Here is a 20,061-nt window from a genome sequence, read left to right on the forward strand (position 1 = left end):
GAATGTCGCGAGAGGGCTCATTCTAACAAAATTAAAAGTTCTAGTTCCCTTTTTAAGTGACCAAAAAAATTGTAGGGCACCTAGGCCCCCTCCCACGCTCATGTTTTCCCAAAAGTCACCGGATCAAAATTCTGATATAGCCATTTTATTCACCATAGTCAAAAAATCTAATAACCATGTCTTTAGGGACGACTTACTCCCCCGCAGTCCCCGTGGGAGGGGCTGCAAGTTACAAACTTTGACCTGTGTTTACATATAGTAATGGTTACTGGGAAGTGTACTGACGTTTACAGGGGGATTTTTTTTGTTTAGGGGGTAGATTTGAGGGGGGGGGAGGGTTACGCGGGAGGATATTTCCATGGAGAAACTTGTCATGGGGGAAGAGAATTTAAATGAAGGGGGCGCAGGGTTTTCTAGCATTATTTGAAAAAAAAAACAATGAAAAAATAAATATGAAAAGTTTTTGAGCAGCAGTAAAACTTAAAAAGAACAAAAATTATTACGCATATGAGGGGTTTACCTCCTCATTATACCTCACTCTTTACGCTAAAGTATTTTTAGTAATTTCAACTATTTATTCTACGACCTTTGTGATTCAGAGGTCATTCTTAAGGAGGTAAAGAGCGAGGTATCGACGAGGGTTGAACCCCATCACACACGCATTAAAGACACACGAATATAGAAGTTCGTTAGGTAAATTAATTCGTAAGTTACGTATATTTTTACCAATGAAAACGTTTGTAAAAAATTAAAAGTTCTAGTTGCTTTTTTAAGTAATCAAAAAATTGGAGGGCAACTAGGCCTCCTCCCTCGCTCCTTTTCTTCAAAATCTTCTGATTAATTACAATTAATTAATATGCAATTTTCGTTTTAATTATTTATGTGCGGAGAGCCAAGATCAAAACATGCATTAATTCAAAAACGTCCAGAAATTCAATAAAAAAACAAAGTTTTTTTTAAATGAAAGTAAGGAGCAACATTAAAACTTAAAACGGACAGAAATTACTCCGTATACGAAAGGGGCTTTTTCTCCTCAACGGCCCGCTCTTTACCCTAAAGTTTCTTACTGTTTTAAAAATAGATTTAAGAGAAAGAGTCAAACTTTAGCGTAAAGAGCGGGCCGTTGAGGAGGAAAAGCCCCTTGCATATACAGATTAATTTCTGTTCGTTTTAAGTTTTAATGTTGCTCCTTACTTTATTTTTAAAAAAATGGTTTTTTTTTTATCTAATTATGATCAAAGCTGATTACCAGTGGCCGACAGACATACGTTGCAAAACTGTCATCTATTCTATAAAATTATGAACGTGACTGGATTAAACTCAAACTAACCGGAGTAGAAAAAAACAGACAGCATTAGTTCAAATCTTAATTAAAATAAAAAGACTGAAAGTTCAAAGAGTAGCTAGGCTGTACACATCTCTAGACAAGGAAGAAAAATAGAAGTGTTTTAACTGCTGCACTTCAAGGAAATTAGTTTTGTTGGATACGCTATGTCTAGGTAGGCTTAGTGGTAAAATTCAAGATGAGTTTTCTGATAAACATTAATGACAGTGGTTATATTGGAAGAAAGCCCTAAAAATTCCTGACAACTACTATAAGGTGGTCAGAAAGGTGAATATTTTGCTGATCACACTTTAAACCCACTGATAAATTGAACATTTCACTAGATGTTATTTTTTGTCCTCTTTCTGAAGAGTGCCTAGCCTATAATAATTGTTTTGATAAAATTCTAGTTGAGTGACTTCTTGCTATCTCAGAAAGGGGTAAGATTAGGAAAATTAAACTGTCAGGGATGGGTCTACAGGCTAAAGTATATCCCAGGGAGGTATTTTAAATTACCCACCTCCACTCCTTCTCCTCTAGAGCACCCTGAAATTTGCCTACATGAAAGGTCTATACCTATTGAAATTTTGACAAAACAACATGGTACCTTAATTTTCAGTTAACAGTTGCTTATTCTCTGCCTTTAGTTCTGAAAATGCAATTCCTGTTATTTGAGTAGAATTCTGAGCCATATCAATTTTTTTTCAAAATTTAAGAAATGTATTTGCATATCTTTAAAACATTATAAATTGGGATTGAGCAAAGTTATGAAGCTGAAAACAATTTTGTTGTACTTCATTCAAGCAGAAGATCTGTTGAAAACACACATATTTTTGAAGGTCATCAAAGATCAGGGCCCTCTAGAGGGAGAAGGAGCAGAGATAGGTACTTCAAAATACCTTCCCAAGACATACTTTAGCCTGTGGACCCATCCCTGAAAGTTTCATTTTCCTAACCTAACCCCTTTCTGATATAGCAAGAAGTCAATCAACTAGAATTTTACCATTATTGTTCCTGCAAATTCAGTTTTAAGGCCTTGAAGGACCCTTAGAAATCATAATTTGATTCTATTTTTTGGCTATAAAATAGATTATAAAATTTGTTTCAAACTTGCTTTCAAACAGTTTGTGGTAATGTACTGTAGTAAGGAGCAAGCTGGCTCAATAGTAACCAAAACTCTAAAAAACTGAATTTTGATACAAATAGTTACATGAAAAGAATTGTAATTTAAGGCTGATTTTAAATATACAATATTCACCAAGTTTAGTCTTACATGTCAAAAGTTACAAGCCTGAGAAAATTTGCCTTATTTTAGAAAATAGGGGTAAACACCCCCTAAAAGTAAAAAATCTTAATGAAAATCACACCATCCCATTCAACATATCAGAGAACCCTAATTTAGAAGTTTCAAGCTCCTATCTACATAAATGTGGAATTTTGTATTTTTTGCCAGAAGTCAGATCACTGATGTGTGTTTATTTGTTTGTTTGTTTTTTTCCCCAGGGGTGATTGTATCAACCCAGTCTTCTAAGAATGTCTTCAGAGGGCTCATTCTAATTGAAGTTAAAAGTTCTAGTGCCCTTTTCAAGTGACCAAAAATATTGGAGGGCACATAGGGCCTCTCCAATGAACATTTTTCCCAACCAAAGTCACCAGATTAAAATTTAGAGATAGCCATTCTGTTCAATCCTCTACAGTCCCCAGGGGAAGGGCTACAAGTTACAAACTTTGACCATGATTTACATATAGTAATGGTTTTTATGAAATGTACAGACCAAAAATATTGGAGGGCACATAGGCCCTCTCCAATGAACATTTTTCCCAACCAAAGTCACCAGATTAAAATTTAGAGATAGCCATTCTGTTCAATCCTCTACAGTCCCCAGGGGCAGGGCTACAAGTTACAAACTTTGACCATGATTTACATATAGTAATGGTTTTTATGAAATGTACAGACGTTTTCAGGGGGGACTTTTTCACATTGGGGTGGGGGTGGGATGAGGGGGGATAATTTCTATGTAGGGGGTGCAGGATTTTCTAGTATTATCTAAAAAAAAACAATGAGAAAATAAATAATTTTTTCAACTGGAAGTAATGAGCAATATGAAAACTTAAAACAAACATAAAATGTTACATATATAAGGGGTTCATCTCCTCTGCAATACCTTGCTCTTTATCTTATAGTATTTTTTGTAATTTCAGCTATTTATTCTATGGACTTTGTGATTCAGGGGTCATTCTTAAAGATTTGGGACAAAATTCAAGCTTTAGTGTAAAGAGCAAGATATTGACAAAGGGGCAAACCCCCTCATGTGTAATAAAAATATACAAATATAGCAGTTTGTTATGTAAGTTAATTTGTAAGGTATGTATGTTTATTACTAACAAAAATTTCCATAGAAAAATCTAGTTGCATTTTTAAGTAACCAAAAATTGGAGGGCAACAAAGCCTCCTCCCCTACCCCTTTTTTGTATCAAAATCATCTGTTCAAAACTATGAGAAAGCCATTTAGCAAAGGAAAATTAATATGCAAATTTTTTTTTAATTATTCATGTGTAGTGAGCCAAAGTAAAAACATGCATTAATTCAAAAACGTTTGGAAACTAAATAAGAAAAAAAAAAATTTTTTAACTGCAAGTAAGGAGCAACATTAAAACTTAAAACAAACAGAAATTATTCCATATATGAAAGGGGTTGTCCCCTCCTCAACACCCCACTCTTTATGCTAAAGTTTTTTTTATTGTTTTAAAAATTAGAGTTGTGACAAAGAGTCAAACTTTTGCATAAAGAGTGAGTTGTTGAGGAGGGGACAGTCCCTTTCATATACAGAATAATTTCTGTTTGTTTTAAGTTTTAACGTCACTCCTTACTTGCAGTTAAAAAAAACTTGGTTTTTTTATTTAATTTCATTATAAATCCATTTTGTAAAAACTGTGTAATTCAAAAACATTTATTAGTCAAGATTAAATGGATTATAAAAAAAAAAAAAAAAAATCTGCCATGTTTTCTTCATATTCTGTAAGGCCACTTTAAAACTGCTGTTTCACCTAGGCTATATGGAAAAAAAAATATCAAAGCTGACAGAAGAAGCACAGTAGATAGAAAAATGGAGAAATTGTTTTGGATAATTAATCCAACTTAATCATGATAAATCAATGCTTGTGGATTATATAACTCTAAAAAATGTATTTATAATGAAATAGTCAGTTTGAAATCCATGATTTAAGCCTTTTTATATCCAAGAACTAGTAAATTTTGGGTCATTTTCAAGGGTTCAAGAAGGGCTTACATTTGCATTTTCAAGAGAAGTAATTATTATATTTCCGAAGAATATAAAGTAAGGCATCTATGGGTATATTTTATTTATTCATAAGTACATAATATGAATGGCAAAATATTTACCTTTCAAAAAGCCTGTCTACCTCATTGCTAAAGAAAGAAAAATGAAAGGGCACCAAAAAAGGAATTGAGTTGGGGATTCACCTTGTCCCTGGTTTTGATTATCAGAAAGGTGACCATTATACTTGGAAAGAAAATCAAGTAAGAATCTAATAGTGAATCTACTTTTATATAATTAACATGTTTTTTTGAACTGATCAACACTTAAAGTTTACCCTTTAGGTTCCCTATTTTTGTTGCTTTTCTAGCTTGTCAAGTTAGCCTTGTTCAGGGGAACTAGGCTAACCCCTTCCCCTTCATCTAGGCTTCCCCTTCATTAGGGGAGGACAAATTTATCAAACGAATTCAGAGATTAAATGTCTGAGCTCTGTGTTTTCTATTTTTTATCTTTACCCCTTCCCTGTTTCTAAGGCTTAGCAATTTGCTTAAAACACTGGTATAAGCCTCTGCCTGCTTAATTTTAGACAAAGCTGTGTTAAATTTTGGCATAAGTCTGGTTTTCTTTGACTTTAGTTGTTGAAAGTATTCCCAATAGGTTATGTTGTTTATAGGACAGGAATCAAATGACTTTACATGCAATTCTATAGTAGCCAAGCTCATACCCTATACTTGTTTAGTTTCATTTCCTGATTTAGCTGAATTTATTGTGTCTAGCAAGGCTAAGCATAAACACGTGCTCCCAGTTAAAGGCCATGCTAGGTGTGCTGCCTGTTTTACAGAATTGGAATTACAGAGCCTATAGTGTGTGAAGTGACTTGGAGTTTTATAGCCTATGCAAGAGAGAACTATCTGAAGTTATGCAGTCAAGCTTTCGTTTCATCAAACCATGTTTCTGCTTTTGAGTGGAAAGCTCTGTTGTAGCAGGCAGGCACCAGTTTCAAATCTCAAATGGACTAAAATCTATAAGTGTTAAATATATGCGGCAGTTAACCAGCCCCCAGCCAATATATCTTCTTTGAGTGATAAATAGAAAAAATTACAGAAATAAAAAAGTGGGGACTAAAAGCACTCCCATCTATTGTTTCTACCCATTTCTGTTTGTGATTTCAGCTGAGTTTATCATTTGGTTTTTTGCACTTGGGATTGCAGCAGAGAAATGGTATCAGATGTACCTCTTAAACTTTAAAAGTTCTCTCATTGCTAAAGAAATTAGAATTTATCCTTGCTCCTTTCTAAGTGAGAATGTTAGAAACTTGGCCTATGGCAAAAAAGTCAACTTTTGAGCTAAGACAGATAGATTTTTTTTGATGGCTGTTGATAGCTCTTGATGAGCTGATCAAAGTATATGTCATCCATTTTTTGGCAGAAAAATTCATTCATGAGATATACCAGTTTGAAAATCCAGCAGTAAGACATGCAAGGGACTTGTAAGTAATAATTGGCTGTTAGGCTACAATCATCTTCAGCAATGAGGGGTTGCAACGTAGATCTAGTTATGATTAATATTAGCCTGAAGGTATCAGACTTTTAACAGTTTGAAAAAAATACCACTTTTGTTGGTCTCATTTGATCAGGATTAAATAAAATCCTTAAATAGAAGCATTTTGCAAATATTTTTCATTCCTTAGATAGTATCTCTCTACTGCTGAACCTTTCATTACAGAAAATTGCAATACTAAGCAGAATTGTGTGAAGTGCTGGTCCAGGCTTGTTTGAATTGGCAAAAGAAGAAGAAACTACATTGATGGGAACAATGCAGAAGAAGCAACAAATCAAAGCTTAGCTTAATCCTAATCTTAATAGTACTCATAACTTAATGTCATTGTCTGAGAACTGCCTAGCAAAGCCTGCTTAGCTTTCCATCTGATATTTGCAACTAGCGAAAAGTCACCATACTGTTGTTTGTAGGAAACCAAGGATTAGCTAAACTTGGAAAACAGAGTTGGAAAGCATTTCTGTCAATTTGCTTTTAGCACTAGATTCAAATTACTGTGCTATTATAAAGCTTTTAACTTCTTTGTTTATTTTGTAATCAAATACTTCAGGCAATGAATAGTAATTTGGAAAAGACCTTTGACTGGAGAATATAATGTTATATTTTCTTTCCCAACTAATTTTGTTCTATTTGCTAAGTAATTGTAACTAATTTTTCAACCATCTTAGGAATTTTTTTTCCAAATATGAGACATTTTTTTTTCAAATTCTTTGAAACCTTAAAAATCAGGATTTATGAAATTTGTGATGCTCAATGCAGTTTACGGGCTTTTGTGTACTGTAGATCAGTTTCTGAAAGTTTCAGTTTCATAACACAAAGTTTGTGTATGTTCACCAAGGCCCAGCCCCTACAGAGGGAAAGGGAGTATTGATAGATACTTCAAAAGAACTCTTTGAGGCCTAGTTGTGACAATGGAAGCATTCCTAGAGGTCTCCCTACTGTAGCTTAACTACCTTCTTTAAAACATGAAATGAGTGTCATCCAGAAAGCAATAGTTTTCTTTAGTCAAAGTACTTGGTACCTGGTATCTAAGTTCATAAGAGAAATAGGCCTGATGAAGTTTATTATTTAAATAGCTTTATTTAAACCCAGACACATACAATATAGGTTGATTAAAATACCAATCGATTAGATTTAGTAAAAAAGAGAGCCATAAACTATAAAAGAAGAATATAAGTAACTTAAATCATATATGTTATAGGTGAGGATCAATTTTGATTTCCTATCTAGCTAGGCCACTATAGTAATAAAATTCTTTATTAGGCTATATTCAGCAGAGCTTTGCTAAATCAATTTTATAGGTGCTTTCAGTCATAGCTATCCAAAAATTCATTGACTAGTTGTCTTGTTTGTTTTTTATTTTATTTTTTGGATGGGCTAGTTTTCAATTTTGTAGGCATAGTGTGACCAAATTATGCAGAATCATTAAAACTTTGAACATGAAATGGCTTCGCACTTCTTCCGCATATGATTAAGAGGATTGGGCGTTAGATAGAAAATAACAACATCTCTTGATATTGGTCGATAGGGAGATGTGGTTACCCTGGGACATGTTCAAGTTTATGACAGATACCTGGAGAATGCTTTGGTCAAATTACTTGATTTTGCTGCTTACTTAAATGGAACTGAATGGGTTTTCTCTTAGATTTTTTTTTTTGCAGATTATTCCCTTGATAAAGTTTTTGATACCAACTATTTTCCTAACCCCCTTCGATTGTCCCAGAGTACCAAAACCCCCAGGTACTCTGGGAAATCCCAGAGGGTAATTTAGGACACAGAGCTGTTTTTAACAAATATCATCTGTTAAAAACCTATGATGTACTTCAATTACAATAAACATATAAAACAGAAGCTTGTAACATTATTCAATTAACAGCATACTGTGAAAGATCAGGACCAAATTTCATGGCTTTTGCTGCATGTTCTGTACCACCACTCAGATTAGGTTTTGCCAGGATAAGGCAATTTTGCCTGCCTTCACAAAGGCCACATCCTTTGTCTCTGGAAATATGAGCTTCCAAGTTAGGAGCTTATATTCTGCCATTTCAATTTCCAAGACCTCACCAGCATAATACTTAGAACTTGTTTTTAGTAGTATAGAGAACTTGTAAAAAATCGCCAGGCTTTATCTCCTTGATAGGTTGTTTTTACAAACTCTTCCAGATCACTCAGGTGTAATCAATCATCATCAGTGTTAGCACAGAGGTCAACAGAAGCAGCATCACTGCTACTGTTACTAAAATGTAAAGTCTCTTTTGCTTGCTTCCTTTTCTGTGTTTGCGTTCCTTTTGAGGTCTTTTACTTTTTATATTCCTTTGCTTCTTCTTTCTTTTTTCTCTTGAGATCTATTTGTCTTTCTGCTTTAAAAATGCTATCTTTAACAGGGATTGCAGTCAAATTCTTTGATTGGCCAGGCTTTGTTCCTCCCTTTTCTTCTGAATACCAATTTGATGTTCAGGCAGAGGAAGTATATGACTTGAGAGAACACGAACAGAATTATCAGCCCTCTGAGCCTCAGGCCCTGGCTGCCTGCCTGATGAGCTGCACTCTTCACCGCACAACTCCACTGTTCATGCTCATCCTCCAACAGAGACTTTGGACCACTGGGATTGCTACAGATACTGCTTGAATTATAATCTGATGTATATCACCTAATCCTATCTCTCAGCTTAAGATCTTTGGCTGGTGTTGTCTGATGTAGATATGAGGGTAGTCTGGGACACGTCAGACAAAAAGTATGTCAGGGTACCCGGGAACATATGTCCCAGAGTACCCAAGCAGGAAACATTTCACAAAGGTTCAATTTTTTATCCCTAGATGGCCACGTAAATCAATCACTTAACAGTGTTCTGAGCCAAAAGAACACAGCTTCTGACAAGAACACACTGAATATCATGCAACAAGGCTCAGAAGTTACGTTATGGAAACCAGATCCTATTTCTTACTCAAAGGAGAAAGAAAATCTTTTTACCTAAAATTTCTGAAAAAAATATTTTCTGATGTCTTCAGGACACCCATAGTAAACTACCTGATAGATGGCAAAATGGATGTGATTAAGGTAGATTTTTGGAATAAAATTTTCTTCACAAAGGTACCATATCCCATCTCCCAACACCTCCCCTAGTAACAATAATCATTGTCCTTATTACCCACTAAAAACACAAAGTGTTGCATTGTGGATTACAAATAAAAATAAAGAACAAAACAAACAGACTAGCCTGGATATACATAACAATTCATGCAATTGTACTGAAAAAATTGTAATTGGGATCAGTTAAATTAAAAAAACCTACCAGCCATACTGATGCATTAGGTCTTAGATCAGCTGTGCTATATCTAGAGGTAATTGTTTGATTTCGAGCCCAATTTGTAATTCCCGAGAATACTTTGCATGCTTGTTAAAAATATTATCAAACCCTTTTATTACAACCTTCAAAAAAGCGCTAAAGATATTTGATTTGGGATCACAAAAGCAATAAAGATTGGCCAACACAGTAAGATTACTGCTGCTGGAGCTTTAGCCCTTTTAAGTGTTCTTTAAGTGCTTCTAATTTTAGAACTAAAATGTCCAAGAAGCCCACCATAGTCAAACAGTTCATGGTAACCAACTGTAGTAAGGAGCGACCCGGCTCAATAGTAACCAAAACTCTAAAAAAATGGAATTTTGCTACCAATAGTTACATCAAAAGAATCGCATTTTAATGCTGATTTTAGATATATAAGTTTCATCAAGTTTAGTCTTACCCATCAAAAGTTACGAGCCTGAGAAAATTTGCCTCATTTTAGAAAATAGGGGGAACACCCCCTAAAAGTCATACAATCTTAACGGAAATCACACCATCAGATTCAGCGTATCAGAAAACCTTATTGTAGAAGTTTCAAGTTCCTATCTACAAAAATGTGGAATTTCGTATTTTTTTGCCAGAAGACAGATCACAGATGCGTGTTTATTTGTTTATTTGTTTTTTTTTTCCAGGGGTGATCGTATCGACTAAGTTTTCCTAGAATGTCGCGAGAGGGCTCATTCTAACGGAAATTAAAAGTTCTAGTGCCCTTTTTAAGTGACCAAAAATTTTTTTGGGCACCTAGGCCCCCTCCCACGCCCATTTGTCCCAAAAGTCACCATATCAAAATTCTGATATAGCCATTTTAGTCAAAAAACCTAATAACTATGTCTTTAGGGACTACTTACTCCCCCGCAGTCCTCGTTGGAGGGGCTGCAAGTTACAAACTTTGACTTGTGTTTACGTATAGTAATGGTTACTGGGAAGTGTACAGACGTTTTCAGGGGGATTTTTTGGGTTTAGGGGAGAGAGTTGAGGGGGGGGGGGTACGTGGGATGATATTTCCACGAGGAACGTCTCATCGGGGAAGATAATTTCAATGAAGGGGGTGCAGGATTTTCTAGCATTATTTGAAAAACAATGAAAAAATAAATATGAAAATTTTTTTCTACTGAAAGTAAGGAGCAGCATTAAAACTTAAAACGAACAAAAATTATTACGCATATGAGGGGTTTACCTCCTCGTTATACCTCACTCTTTACGCCAAAGTATTTTAGTAATTTTAACTATTTATTCTACGGCCTTTGTGATTCAGAGGTCATTCTTAAGGAATTGGGACAAAATTTAAGCCTTAGTGTAAAGAGCAAGGTATCGACGAGGATTGAACCCCCTCATATACGCAATAAAAACATACGAATAAAGAAGTTCGTTACGTAAGCTAATTCGTAAGTTACGTATATTTTTTACCAATGAAAACGTTTGTAAAAAATAAAAGTTCCAGCTGCCTTTTTAAGTAATTAAAAAATTGGAGGGCAACTAGGCCTCCTCCCTCGCTCGTTTTTCTCAAAATCTTCCGATTAATTGCAATTAATTGATATTCAAGTTTCGTTTTAATTATTTATGTGCGGAGAGCCAAGATCAAAACATGCATTAATTCAAAAACGTCCAGAAATTAAATAAAAAAAAAAACAAGTTTTTTTTAAATGAAAGTAAGGAGCAACATTAAAACTTAAAACGAACAGAAATTACTCCGTATATGAAAGGGGCTTATACGCCCCGCTCTTTACGCTAAACTTTCTTACTGTTTTAAAAAGTAGAGTTAAGAGAAAGAGTTAAACTTTAGCGTAAAGAGCGACGCGTTGAGGAGGAAAAGCCTCTTTCATATACGGAGTAATTTCTGTTCGTTTTAAGTTTCAATGTTGCTCCTTACTTTCATTTTTTAAAAACTTGTTTTTTTATTTAATCACCTTTCAAATCTGATAGAATCAAAAATCTAGATAATGCAAAAGAGACACAAATTGAATAACAAATTCAATAAAACTTGCCACGACTTTCGTATAGGCTGGTACAGCATTGTTATAGGGTGGCAAAGAAGTTGCACTCTGACAAATACCCATTCTCAGGAGAATTATCACTTCTGAAATAGACTTTCTATTGGGCAAAGACAAGTTTAGCCTAACACATAGTCATCCATATATACAACAGTAAGGTACTGTTATAAATCTATCTAAACCAGGTGGCCAAGCTAAAACAAGCATTTGTGGATGTATACTAGAATCAAGTACCCTTCTTGCAACATGGCCTTCAAAGTATAGTTTTCCTCTGACATATTCATAATTGAGAGCTTTTTTACTCCAAACTAGTGATTAGATGTAGAATACACTGAATTTATCTCATCACTTACAAACAGTTCCATCAAACTTACATAGTATTGGGTCAATACAAATTACATTCAAATGACAATTTACCCATTTTAATGACAGGGGTTTTTAAATCAATATGAAATACATCAGGAACAAGACAAATGTTAAAAAGCTTTGAAATAAAATTTTTAAATGAAATATTTAACTTAAACTCCTGTGGACAAGACGAAGCCACAGAGGTTGTTGATACCATGAAAATACTTCTTTTTTAACGTCAGAATAGTACTGCACACTCTAGGGATTGCAATAATAAAACAAGGACTTACAGGTGAATGTTCAAGCTCAGACTTATATTGAGCTTCAATGGTACCATCAGGAGGTGCAAAGTCACTCATAAAATACTCAATCCAATCTTTTATCAAGAACTGCCTTGAATCCTAGCTCTGGTTTTTTTATGAGAAATTGTTTACACAAATAGAAAAACATAATAGTCTTTTTTTGTGGCACTTGGTATTAACCAAGTGACATATAGCAATCGCAAATTCTGTCTGTCAGTCCTGGTTTTGCTACTTTAGGCACTTCCAGGTAAGCTAGGACGATGAAATTTGGCAGGCGTATCAGGGACTGGACATATTAAAGTAGAAATCGTCCCTTTCCCGATTTGACGATCTGGGGGTAGTGGGGGCCAGTTAATTTGGAAAAAAATAGAAAGAATGAAGTATTTTTAACTTACAAACAGTTGATCAGATCTTAATGAAGTTTGATGTTTGGAAGGATATTGTATCTCAGGGCTCTCATTTTAAATCCTGACTGGATCTGGTGACATTGGGGGGGGGGGAGTTGGGAGGGGGAAACCTAAAATATTGGAAAACACTTAGAGTGGACGGATTGGGATGAAACTTGGTGGAAAAAATAAGCACAAGTCCTATATACATGATTGACATAACCGGAACGGATCCGCTCTCTTTGGGGTAGTTGGGCGGGGGGTTAATTCTGAAAAATTAGAAAAAAATGAGGTATTTTTAACTTACGAACGGGTGATTGGATCTCAATCAAATTTGATATTAAGAAGGATATCGTGTCTCAAAGCTCTTATTTTAAATCTCGACCGGATCTGGTGGCATTGGGGGGAGTTTAGGGGGGAACCTAAAATTGTGGAAAACGCTTAGAGTGGAGGGATCAGGATGAAACTTGGTGGGAAAATAAACAGAAGTCTCAGATACGTGATTGACATAGTTGGAACGGATCTGCTCTATTTGGGGGATTTGGGGGGGGGGGGGGTAATTCTGAAAAATAAGAAAAAATGACGTATTTTTAACTTACAAAGGAGTGATCGGATCTTCATGAAACTCCATATTTAGAAGGACCTCGCAACTCAGATCTATTATTTCAAATCTCAACCGGATCCAGCGTCATTGGGGGGGGGGGACTTGGAAATCTTAGAAAATACATAAAGTGGAGAGATCAGGATGAAACTGGATGGGAAAAATAAAAACAAGTCTAAGATACGTGACTGACATAACCGGACTGGATCCGCTCTCTTAGGTGGAGTTGGGGGGGGGGGTAATTTGGAAAAATGAGGTATTTGTAACTTACAAACGGATGATCAGATCTTAATGAAATTTGATATTTAGAAGGATCTTGTGCTTTAAAGCTCTTATTTTAAATTCTGACCAGATCCTGTGACATTGGGAGGAGTTGGAGAGGGAAACCGGAATTCTTGGAAAACGTGAAAATTGGGGTATTTTTATCTTACGAATAGGTGATCAGATCTTACTGAAACTTGATATATAGAATAATATTATGTCTCAGATGCTCCATTTTCAACTCAAATTAGATCCAGGGACATAGGGGGTTGGAGGAGAGAAACAGAAATCTTGGAAAACGCTTAGAGTGGAGAGGTCGGATGAAACTTGATGGGAAGAACAAGCACAAGCTCTAGATACATGATCGACATAGTTGGATCTTGGAAATTGACTTGGTAAAGTCGTTCCCAGATTCGACGATCTGGGGGGCTAAAGGGAAAGGAAAAATTGGAAAAATGAAGTATTTATAACTTACGGGTGGGTGATCGGATCTTAATGAAGTTTGATATTTAGAAGGACATTGTGACTCAGAGCTCTTATTTTAAATCCTGACCGGCTTTCAGCCTCTGATTTCCTTTTAAATCAATCTTTTAATTATTAGAGTTTTGTTACAGATCACACCATATGAGCTCTTGGCTCTTAGCTCTTGTTATCTCTTTATCTTCCTTTCTTTATGTATCCTCATCTTCTATCCTTTTTGATGATAGGTCATAGATACATAACAATAATAAATATATAATGAATAACAGGGAATGTGAATGGTCGTTTCTTATATTATTTTTTCATATCTGGATATAGGGGGTTTTGGATGCGGCTGGTGAGTCCCCTAAGCCAAAAATATTTTATAAATAATCTAAATCTCTAATCGTTAATTTTTTTTGTACCAAAATTATAGATCTTGGAGTTGTTAACGATTGGTTTGCTCTAATTTGCTTATGCCTTTCAACGAGTTTGTTTTCAACACTCAATTCTTGTTTTTTTTTTCATTCTGAAAAATTGATGATGTTGGCTTTATGTTTTTTTATGTAACATGAATTTGATTCATTTTTTTCGCAAAACGTTTTGGCCTTCGCAAAGGACTTTCTACAGACCTAGCAATTCTGAAATTGGTTGACTGGGTGAGTGATGCATTTGATAAAGGCCTAATACTCGCAGCTTTACTTTTAGACATTAAAAAGGCATTTGACACTGTTGATCATGATAAATTACTCCAAATTCTTGAATCAATTGGTGTACATAATGTGGCTTTAAAATGGTTTTGTTCGTATTTTATTAATAGAGCTAAAGTTACAAAATGCAAATGCAACATCAGAGTGCCATCTTTTACTGTGTGGAGTGCCACAAGGTTCAATAATGGGACCACTGCTTTTTCTCGTTTATATTGACCATGTAAAATATTGTTTATCTTATGCTAATTTGCACTGAAAATGATTTATCTTTCTATTTTTCATCCCCATTTGTCTTATGGAGGCTCTATGTGGACAAGTAACTTCATCTCATGTTATAAGAGAATCCAGATCATCCAAAATAAGGCCATTGAAATTATATCACCTCTTCAGCATTCAGATAACATTAACCTTCATTTTAAACTTACTAAAATATTTGATGCATCAAAGACTAGGGATTTTCGGATCGCAACTTTTTGTTTTATATATTTTAACAACCTCCTTCCATCATCATTAGAAAATCTATTCACTTTAAATCAAGATTTGCATACTTACGAAACGTGAAACTCATGTGACATTGTCCGCGAGACACCGTCCACAAAAAGAGCTTCTTTTTTACTTACATTTTTTGCACCAGCTATTTGGAATTTAATCCCATTGAAAATCCGGAACTCAAATAAACTGATTACCTTCAAGCGAGCAGTGAAGGGTCATTACAGAAATACTGTGTAGATTTGAATATCGTACGGTCCTCCTCTTTTCGGTCTTTTTCTTTTCTTTCTCTTCATCCCCCCTTTTTTTCTTTTTTTGATAAATTCAGCTGATTTGTTGTTTCTGTTTGTTGATTGTTTAATTATTCTTCAGTTAAGTTTCTGCCTTAGCCAAGCACAGATTATGTATAGCAGTTATGTGTTTTTTGTTTAAATATATATGATTGAATTGAATTGAAAATTGGTTTCCATTTTAGTAAATTGCTTTTGTGATAACGACAAATTTGACATGTACAGAAGAGTTTGTTTTTCTAACTTCCCAAACTGTGCCTTTTTTGCTTTTCAGTCCCTCTTTTCTAAGAATTCCCTAATACATACAACTCCCTCCTTCAAGGGTCAAACTTGTTTTTACCAATATCATGGACAATGAAATTCCATAAAATGTTGCCTAAAGTGAAACTATGAAATTGGCTATTTAAGTTTCAGTACATTCTCTCTCAGCTAAAATAGGTAGTAAAAAAAAAAGAAACTAAGAGATTCCAATGATTTTGAGTAGAAATGTTGTGTTGTATAGTATGCTTAAGTTTTTCCTGAATTTGCCTTTTTGTTTTCTCAGACACTCCTTTGCAGTGAAGTAAAACAAACCTCTAATAATATATCACATAAAACTATATTGTTTTCACACCATTGACTTTACTACCTGGTTTATAATTGCAGAGAGTATTATAATGAGGAACTAACAGGCAAGAAATTCTCAAGACCTAAGAATCCTTTCAGTGATGAAGAATACACAGATGAACTAAACTTCCTTGAAACTGCACCTAATAGACCATGGACAAAAGGACAAGAGGCATCAAAGCAGGATGGTAGAATCCAGACGCTTATGGAGAAAAAGCAGGAAGTAGAGCAGAGAACTCTCAATTCTACTTACAACTCTTTAAGAATGCTCAATGAATCTGAAAGTGTTGGAGCTCAAACAGCTGAGGTTGGCATGCATTGTATGCGATTTTAGATTGTAATAAACAATAAAGGACAAATCAGGAGGTTTTTTGAAATGGTTAGGGACTGTAATGGTATACGTGGGTAATAAGGTCAGAAATATGCAGTTTTTATGGCACTTGGTACATACCAAGTGACATATAGCAATCGTAATTTCTGTCTGTCTGTCGGTCCTGTTTTTGCTAGTTTGGGCATTTCCAGATAAGCTAGGACAATGAAATTTGGCGGGCTTATCAGGGACCAGACCAGATTAAATTAGAAATAGTCGTTTCCCCGATTCGACCATCAGGGGCAGAGTGGGGCGATGTTAAATTAGGAAAAATTAAAAAAATGAGGTATTTTTAACTTACAAACGTGTGATCGGATCTTAATAAAATTTAATATTTAGAAGGATATCGTGTCTCAGAGCTCTTATTTTAAATCCCGACCATGGTTAGGGACTGTTTTTTGAAATTGTTAGGGACTGTGATGGTAAACGAGAAATTCCTACCTTAACCGCAAGGTAAATAGTATAAACTAAGACCTAAAAAACTTAGGCTCTTTACACACTAACATCAAAAAATAAAATTCAATAAAACAATCAATTATTTAACCACCAGACATTAGTTTGGAAAATACGAATTTTCCTTGTGCTAGTTTTGCTCTTGTTGCCAATTTAAAAATCTTAGATCATCTCTTCTAATTTTCGTGTTTTTTAACTATGGCGTAGATGGTGGCGTCAATTCACAAAAGTTTATGTGGGAAGTGGGTAAATTTGTCGTTTTTTCTTCTTCTTTTTCAATAAAATACCAAGACAGTCATTTTCAGTGAGAATGCCCCTGATTAAAGGTATTTTTCAAAATCCAGAGGAGGAGGTAAAAAGAAAAAAATCGGGGGAACATGCCTGCCTCAATTGAGACGATTGGGCATAGTGGCTACCTGCAAACATCAATGTTGTAAAAATGGCCCTGTATTACCTTGGGAACTTTTCTTCTATCCAATCCTTTTTTTCTTTGTAATTGAATACTCGTAAAGTTCCTCATTAGAAACCTGCATGGCTTGCGAGAATCCATTAGATAGACTATATATAAGTAGAAAATTCTAATGCATTTAAATCTGTGTTATATATAGAGCTGCTGGACAAACCCGTCTTAAATAGATTGAAGGAAATTAACTTAACACAATTTAGTTTTATTTTTTATCGTATTTGATTTATTTAATTTTAATGGCTATTAAAAACAACAATATAATCCAGGGTTAAATATTGTATTGTAATGTATGTGTTTGGTCGCATACAAGTTTAACTCGATGAATGGTTTCATACCTGTCTGTTATTAAAAAAAAATATTTTCATTTACTGTATTCTATCTATTATTATTTTTCAATTTTTCGTTGTCCTGGTTTAGTTGCATTCCATCGCAAGATTTGCTTTTAGGGTTAGACGCAGCGCCGATTTATCGGTGGTGTGCCGCTGATGAAAGACGAACCAGTGTACAGCCGGTACCATCGAATTGACGGCGTTGAGCCGGTCTGTCTATATATAGCCTTGTATTTTTGCAGTTATTTATCGATAATGGTGTGCAAAGTTAGCTAGCATGCAAAGTTACTATGTAAAAGTCGATCAATACTGATTTTTAATCAGAAAATGGGAATAGATTGCAAACAGAGTTGGGATTGCTGTATTTAAGGGGGGGGGACTCCCAAGATTTTCATAATGAGCTTATTCTGTCACTTGCAGCAGTTTTCTTAATCTCTTCCTTATTAGGAAGTTATTTTCAAAAGGTGTGTTTTATCTTTTGGTTACTATGGGCTGTGGTTCGCTCTTTACTACAGAAATATGGCAAAATAATTATTAAAGAGCAAAAAAATGGTAGGCCCTAATTGCAAAATTATTTGTCTATATTTTAACAAGGTATTACAGATTCAAAACCCTTAAAAGGAAAACCAAAAGTTTGAATCTTAGTAAAAATCCAATGTTACATATGACACTGCTTCAATAATGAACCTAACCGAGAAATGCCAAGTAGTAGTAGTTTTAGTAGAATTAGTAGCAGTAGTACTAACTGCAGTTGTAGCAGTACTAGCAGAAGTAATACTATGCACATATTGCCTTTTGGTCAGTTGTGATCGCCCTCGTCATGCCCTGGAAGCTTCAGCTTAATGCTCTAACCCGTCCCTGAAATATTGATGATACGGCTTTTTGACAATCTGTTGGCATATAGTGTGTTTTTATTTGTTATGCTTTCGCCTCAACATTTCTTGTTATTTGCACCTTAATATCCTCAGCCTTTGTAATAGTCGTAATAGAAGTATTAGTTGTAGTAGCAATAGCGAGTAGCCGTAGCAATAGTAGTGATGGGGGTGGTAGCAGTAACATTAGTAGTAATTGCGGATGTAGTAGTTGTAGTATAGTAGTGGTAGTAGTAGTAGCATTAATAATAATAGTAGCGTACATATGTTGATTTTTTTTCAATTGATTGCCCCCTCATTTCTCGAAAGGTTCGAGAAATTCCTACCTTAACCGCAGCAGTGCTATTCTCGTACATAGCACTATCACTTCAATTTATTTATCTGGTATACTATTGGATTCCCAAGCTTTTCATAATGAGCTTATTCTGTCACTTGCAGCAGTTATCTTAATCTCTTGCAGCAGAGTTTGATAATATGTTTGAACTGGCTCATATCAATACAAATTTTCCCCTTTATGAATCTTATTTGGCTTATATACATCTGCTAAGATGATTTACTTTTAAGATCTATCTCACGCTTCAGGCATAATCTGCCATACCCTCGGTCACTCCATCCCTGTGCTCTAGTTTCTGACATATTCCATCGCAATTTTTTTTTTTAAGTTGAATCTTGAAGATTAAGGATTATTAATTTTCATCTTTCAAGTCACTCAGTAGCCGCGAAGCAGCAAAGTAGTTGGAAATAGATGATTAAAAAGTGTCCTTTTCTGTATAAAGTTTCTTTCTTCATAAAACAGTCTTTCAATGCCATGTTTTAACAAATTTCTAACTAGGTTGAACTGCTTGGATCTATGATCAAACAGTTCGTGGTAACGAACTGTAGTAAGGAGCGACCAGGCTCAATAGTAACCGAAACTCTAAAAAGCGGAATTTTGATATCAATAGTTACATCAAAAGAATCGCATTTTAATGCTGATTTTAAATATATAAGTTTCATCAAGTTTAGCCTCACCCATCAAAAGTTACGAGCCTGAGAAAATTTGCTCTATTTTAGAAAATAGTGGAAAACACCTCTTAAAAGTCACAGAATCTTAACGAAAATCACACCGTCGAATTTAGTGTATCAGAGAACCCTACAGTAGAAGTTTCAAGACAGACAGGTCACGGATGCGTGTTTGTTTGTTTGTTTGTTCGTTGTTTTTTTCTCCCAGGGGTGATTGTATAGACTCAGTAGTCCTAGAATGTCGCGAGAGGTCTCATTATAACAGAAATTAAAAGTTTTAGTGCCCCTTTTAAGTGACCCAAAAATTGGAGGGCACCTAGGCCCCCTCCCACTCTCGTTTTTTTCCGAAGTCAACGCATGAAAATTCTGAGATAGCCATTTCATTCAGCATAGTCAAAGAACCTAAAAACTATGTCTTTGGGGACGACTTACTCCCCCACAGTCCCCGTGAGAGGGGCTACAATTTACAAACTTTGACCAGAGTTTACACAGAAATGGTTATTGGGAAGTGTACAGACACTTTCAGGGGGATTTTTTTGGTTGGGGGGGTAGGGTTTGACGGGAGGGGGTTATTCGGGGAGAACTTTCAACTCTCCATGGAGGAATTTGTCATGGGGGAAGAG

The 20,061-nt window shown here is 35.1% G+C and overlaps 1 protein-coding gene across 1 annotated transcript in view; it reads left to right on the plus strand.

The window, feature by feature from the left end:
• The first annotated feature begins 1,331 nt into the window (after nucleotides 1-1,331).
• The window catches only part of LOC136025980 (synaptosomal-associated protein 29-like), a 39,830-nt gene continuing 21,100 nt past the window's right edge, over nucleotides 1,332-20,061 (plus strand). The window contains exons 1-2 of the mRNA XM_065702112.1: nucleotides 1,332-1,499; nucleotides 15,986-16,253. Coding sequence (XP_065558184.1) covers nucleotides 1,492-1,499; nucleotides 15,986-16,253 — 276 coding nt within the window. The 5' untranslated portion in view covers nucleotides 1,332-1,491. The remainder of the gene's footprint in view (nucleotides 1,500-15,985; nucleotides 16,254-20,061) is intronic.

The sequence above is a fragment of the Artemia franciscana genome, chromosome 4 (genome assembly GCF_032884065.1).
Source record: "Artemia franciscana chromosome 4, ASM3288406v1, whole genome shotgun sequence".
NCBI lineage: Eukaryota > Metazoa > Arthropoda > Branchiopoda > Anostraca > Artemiidae > Artemia > Artemia franciscana.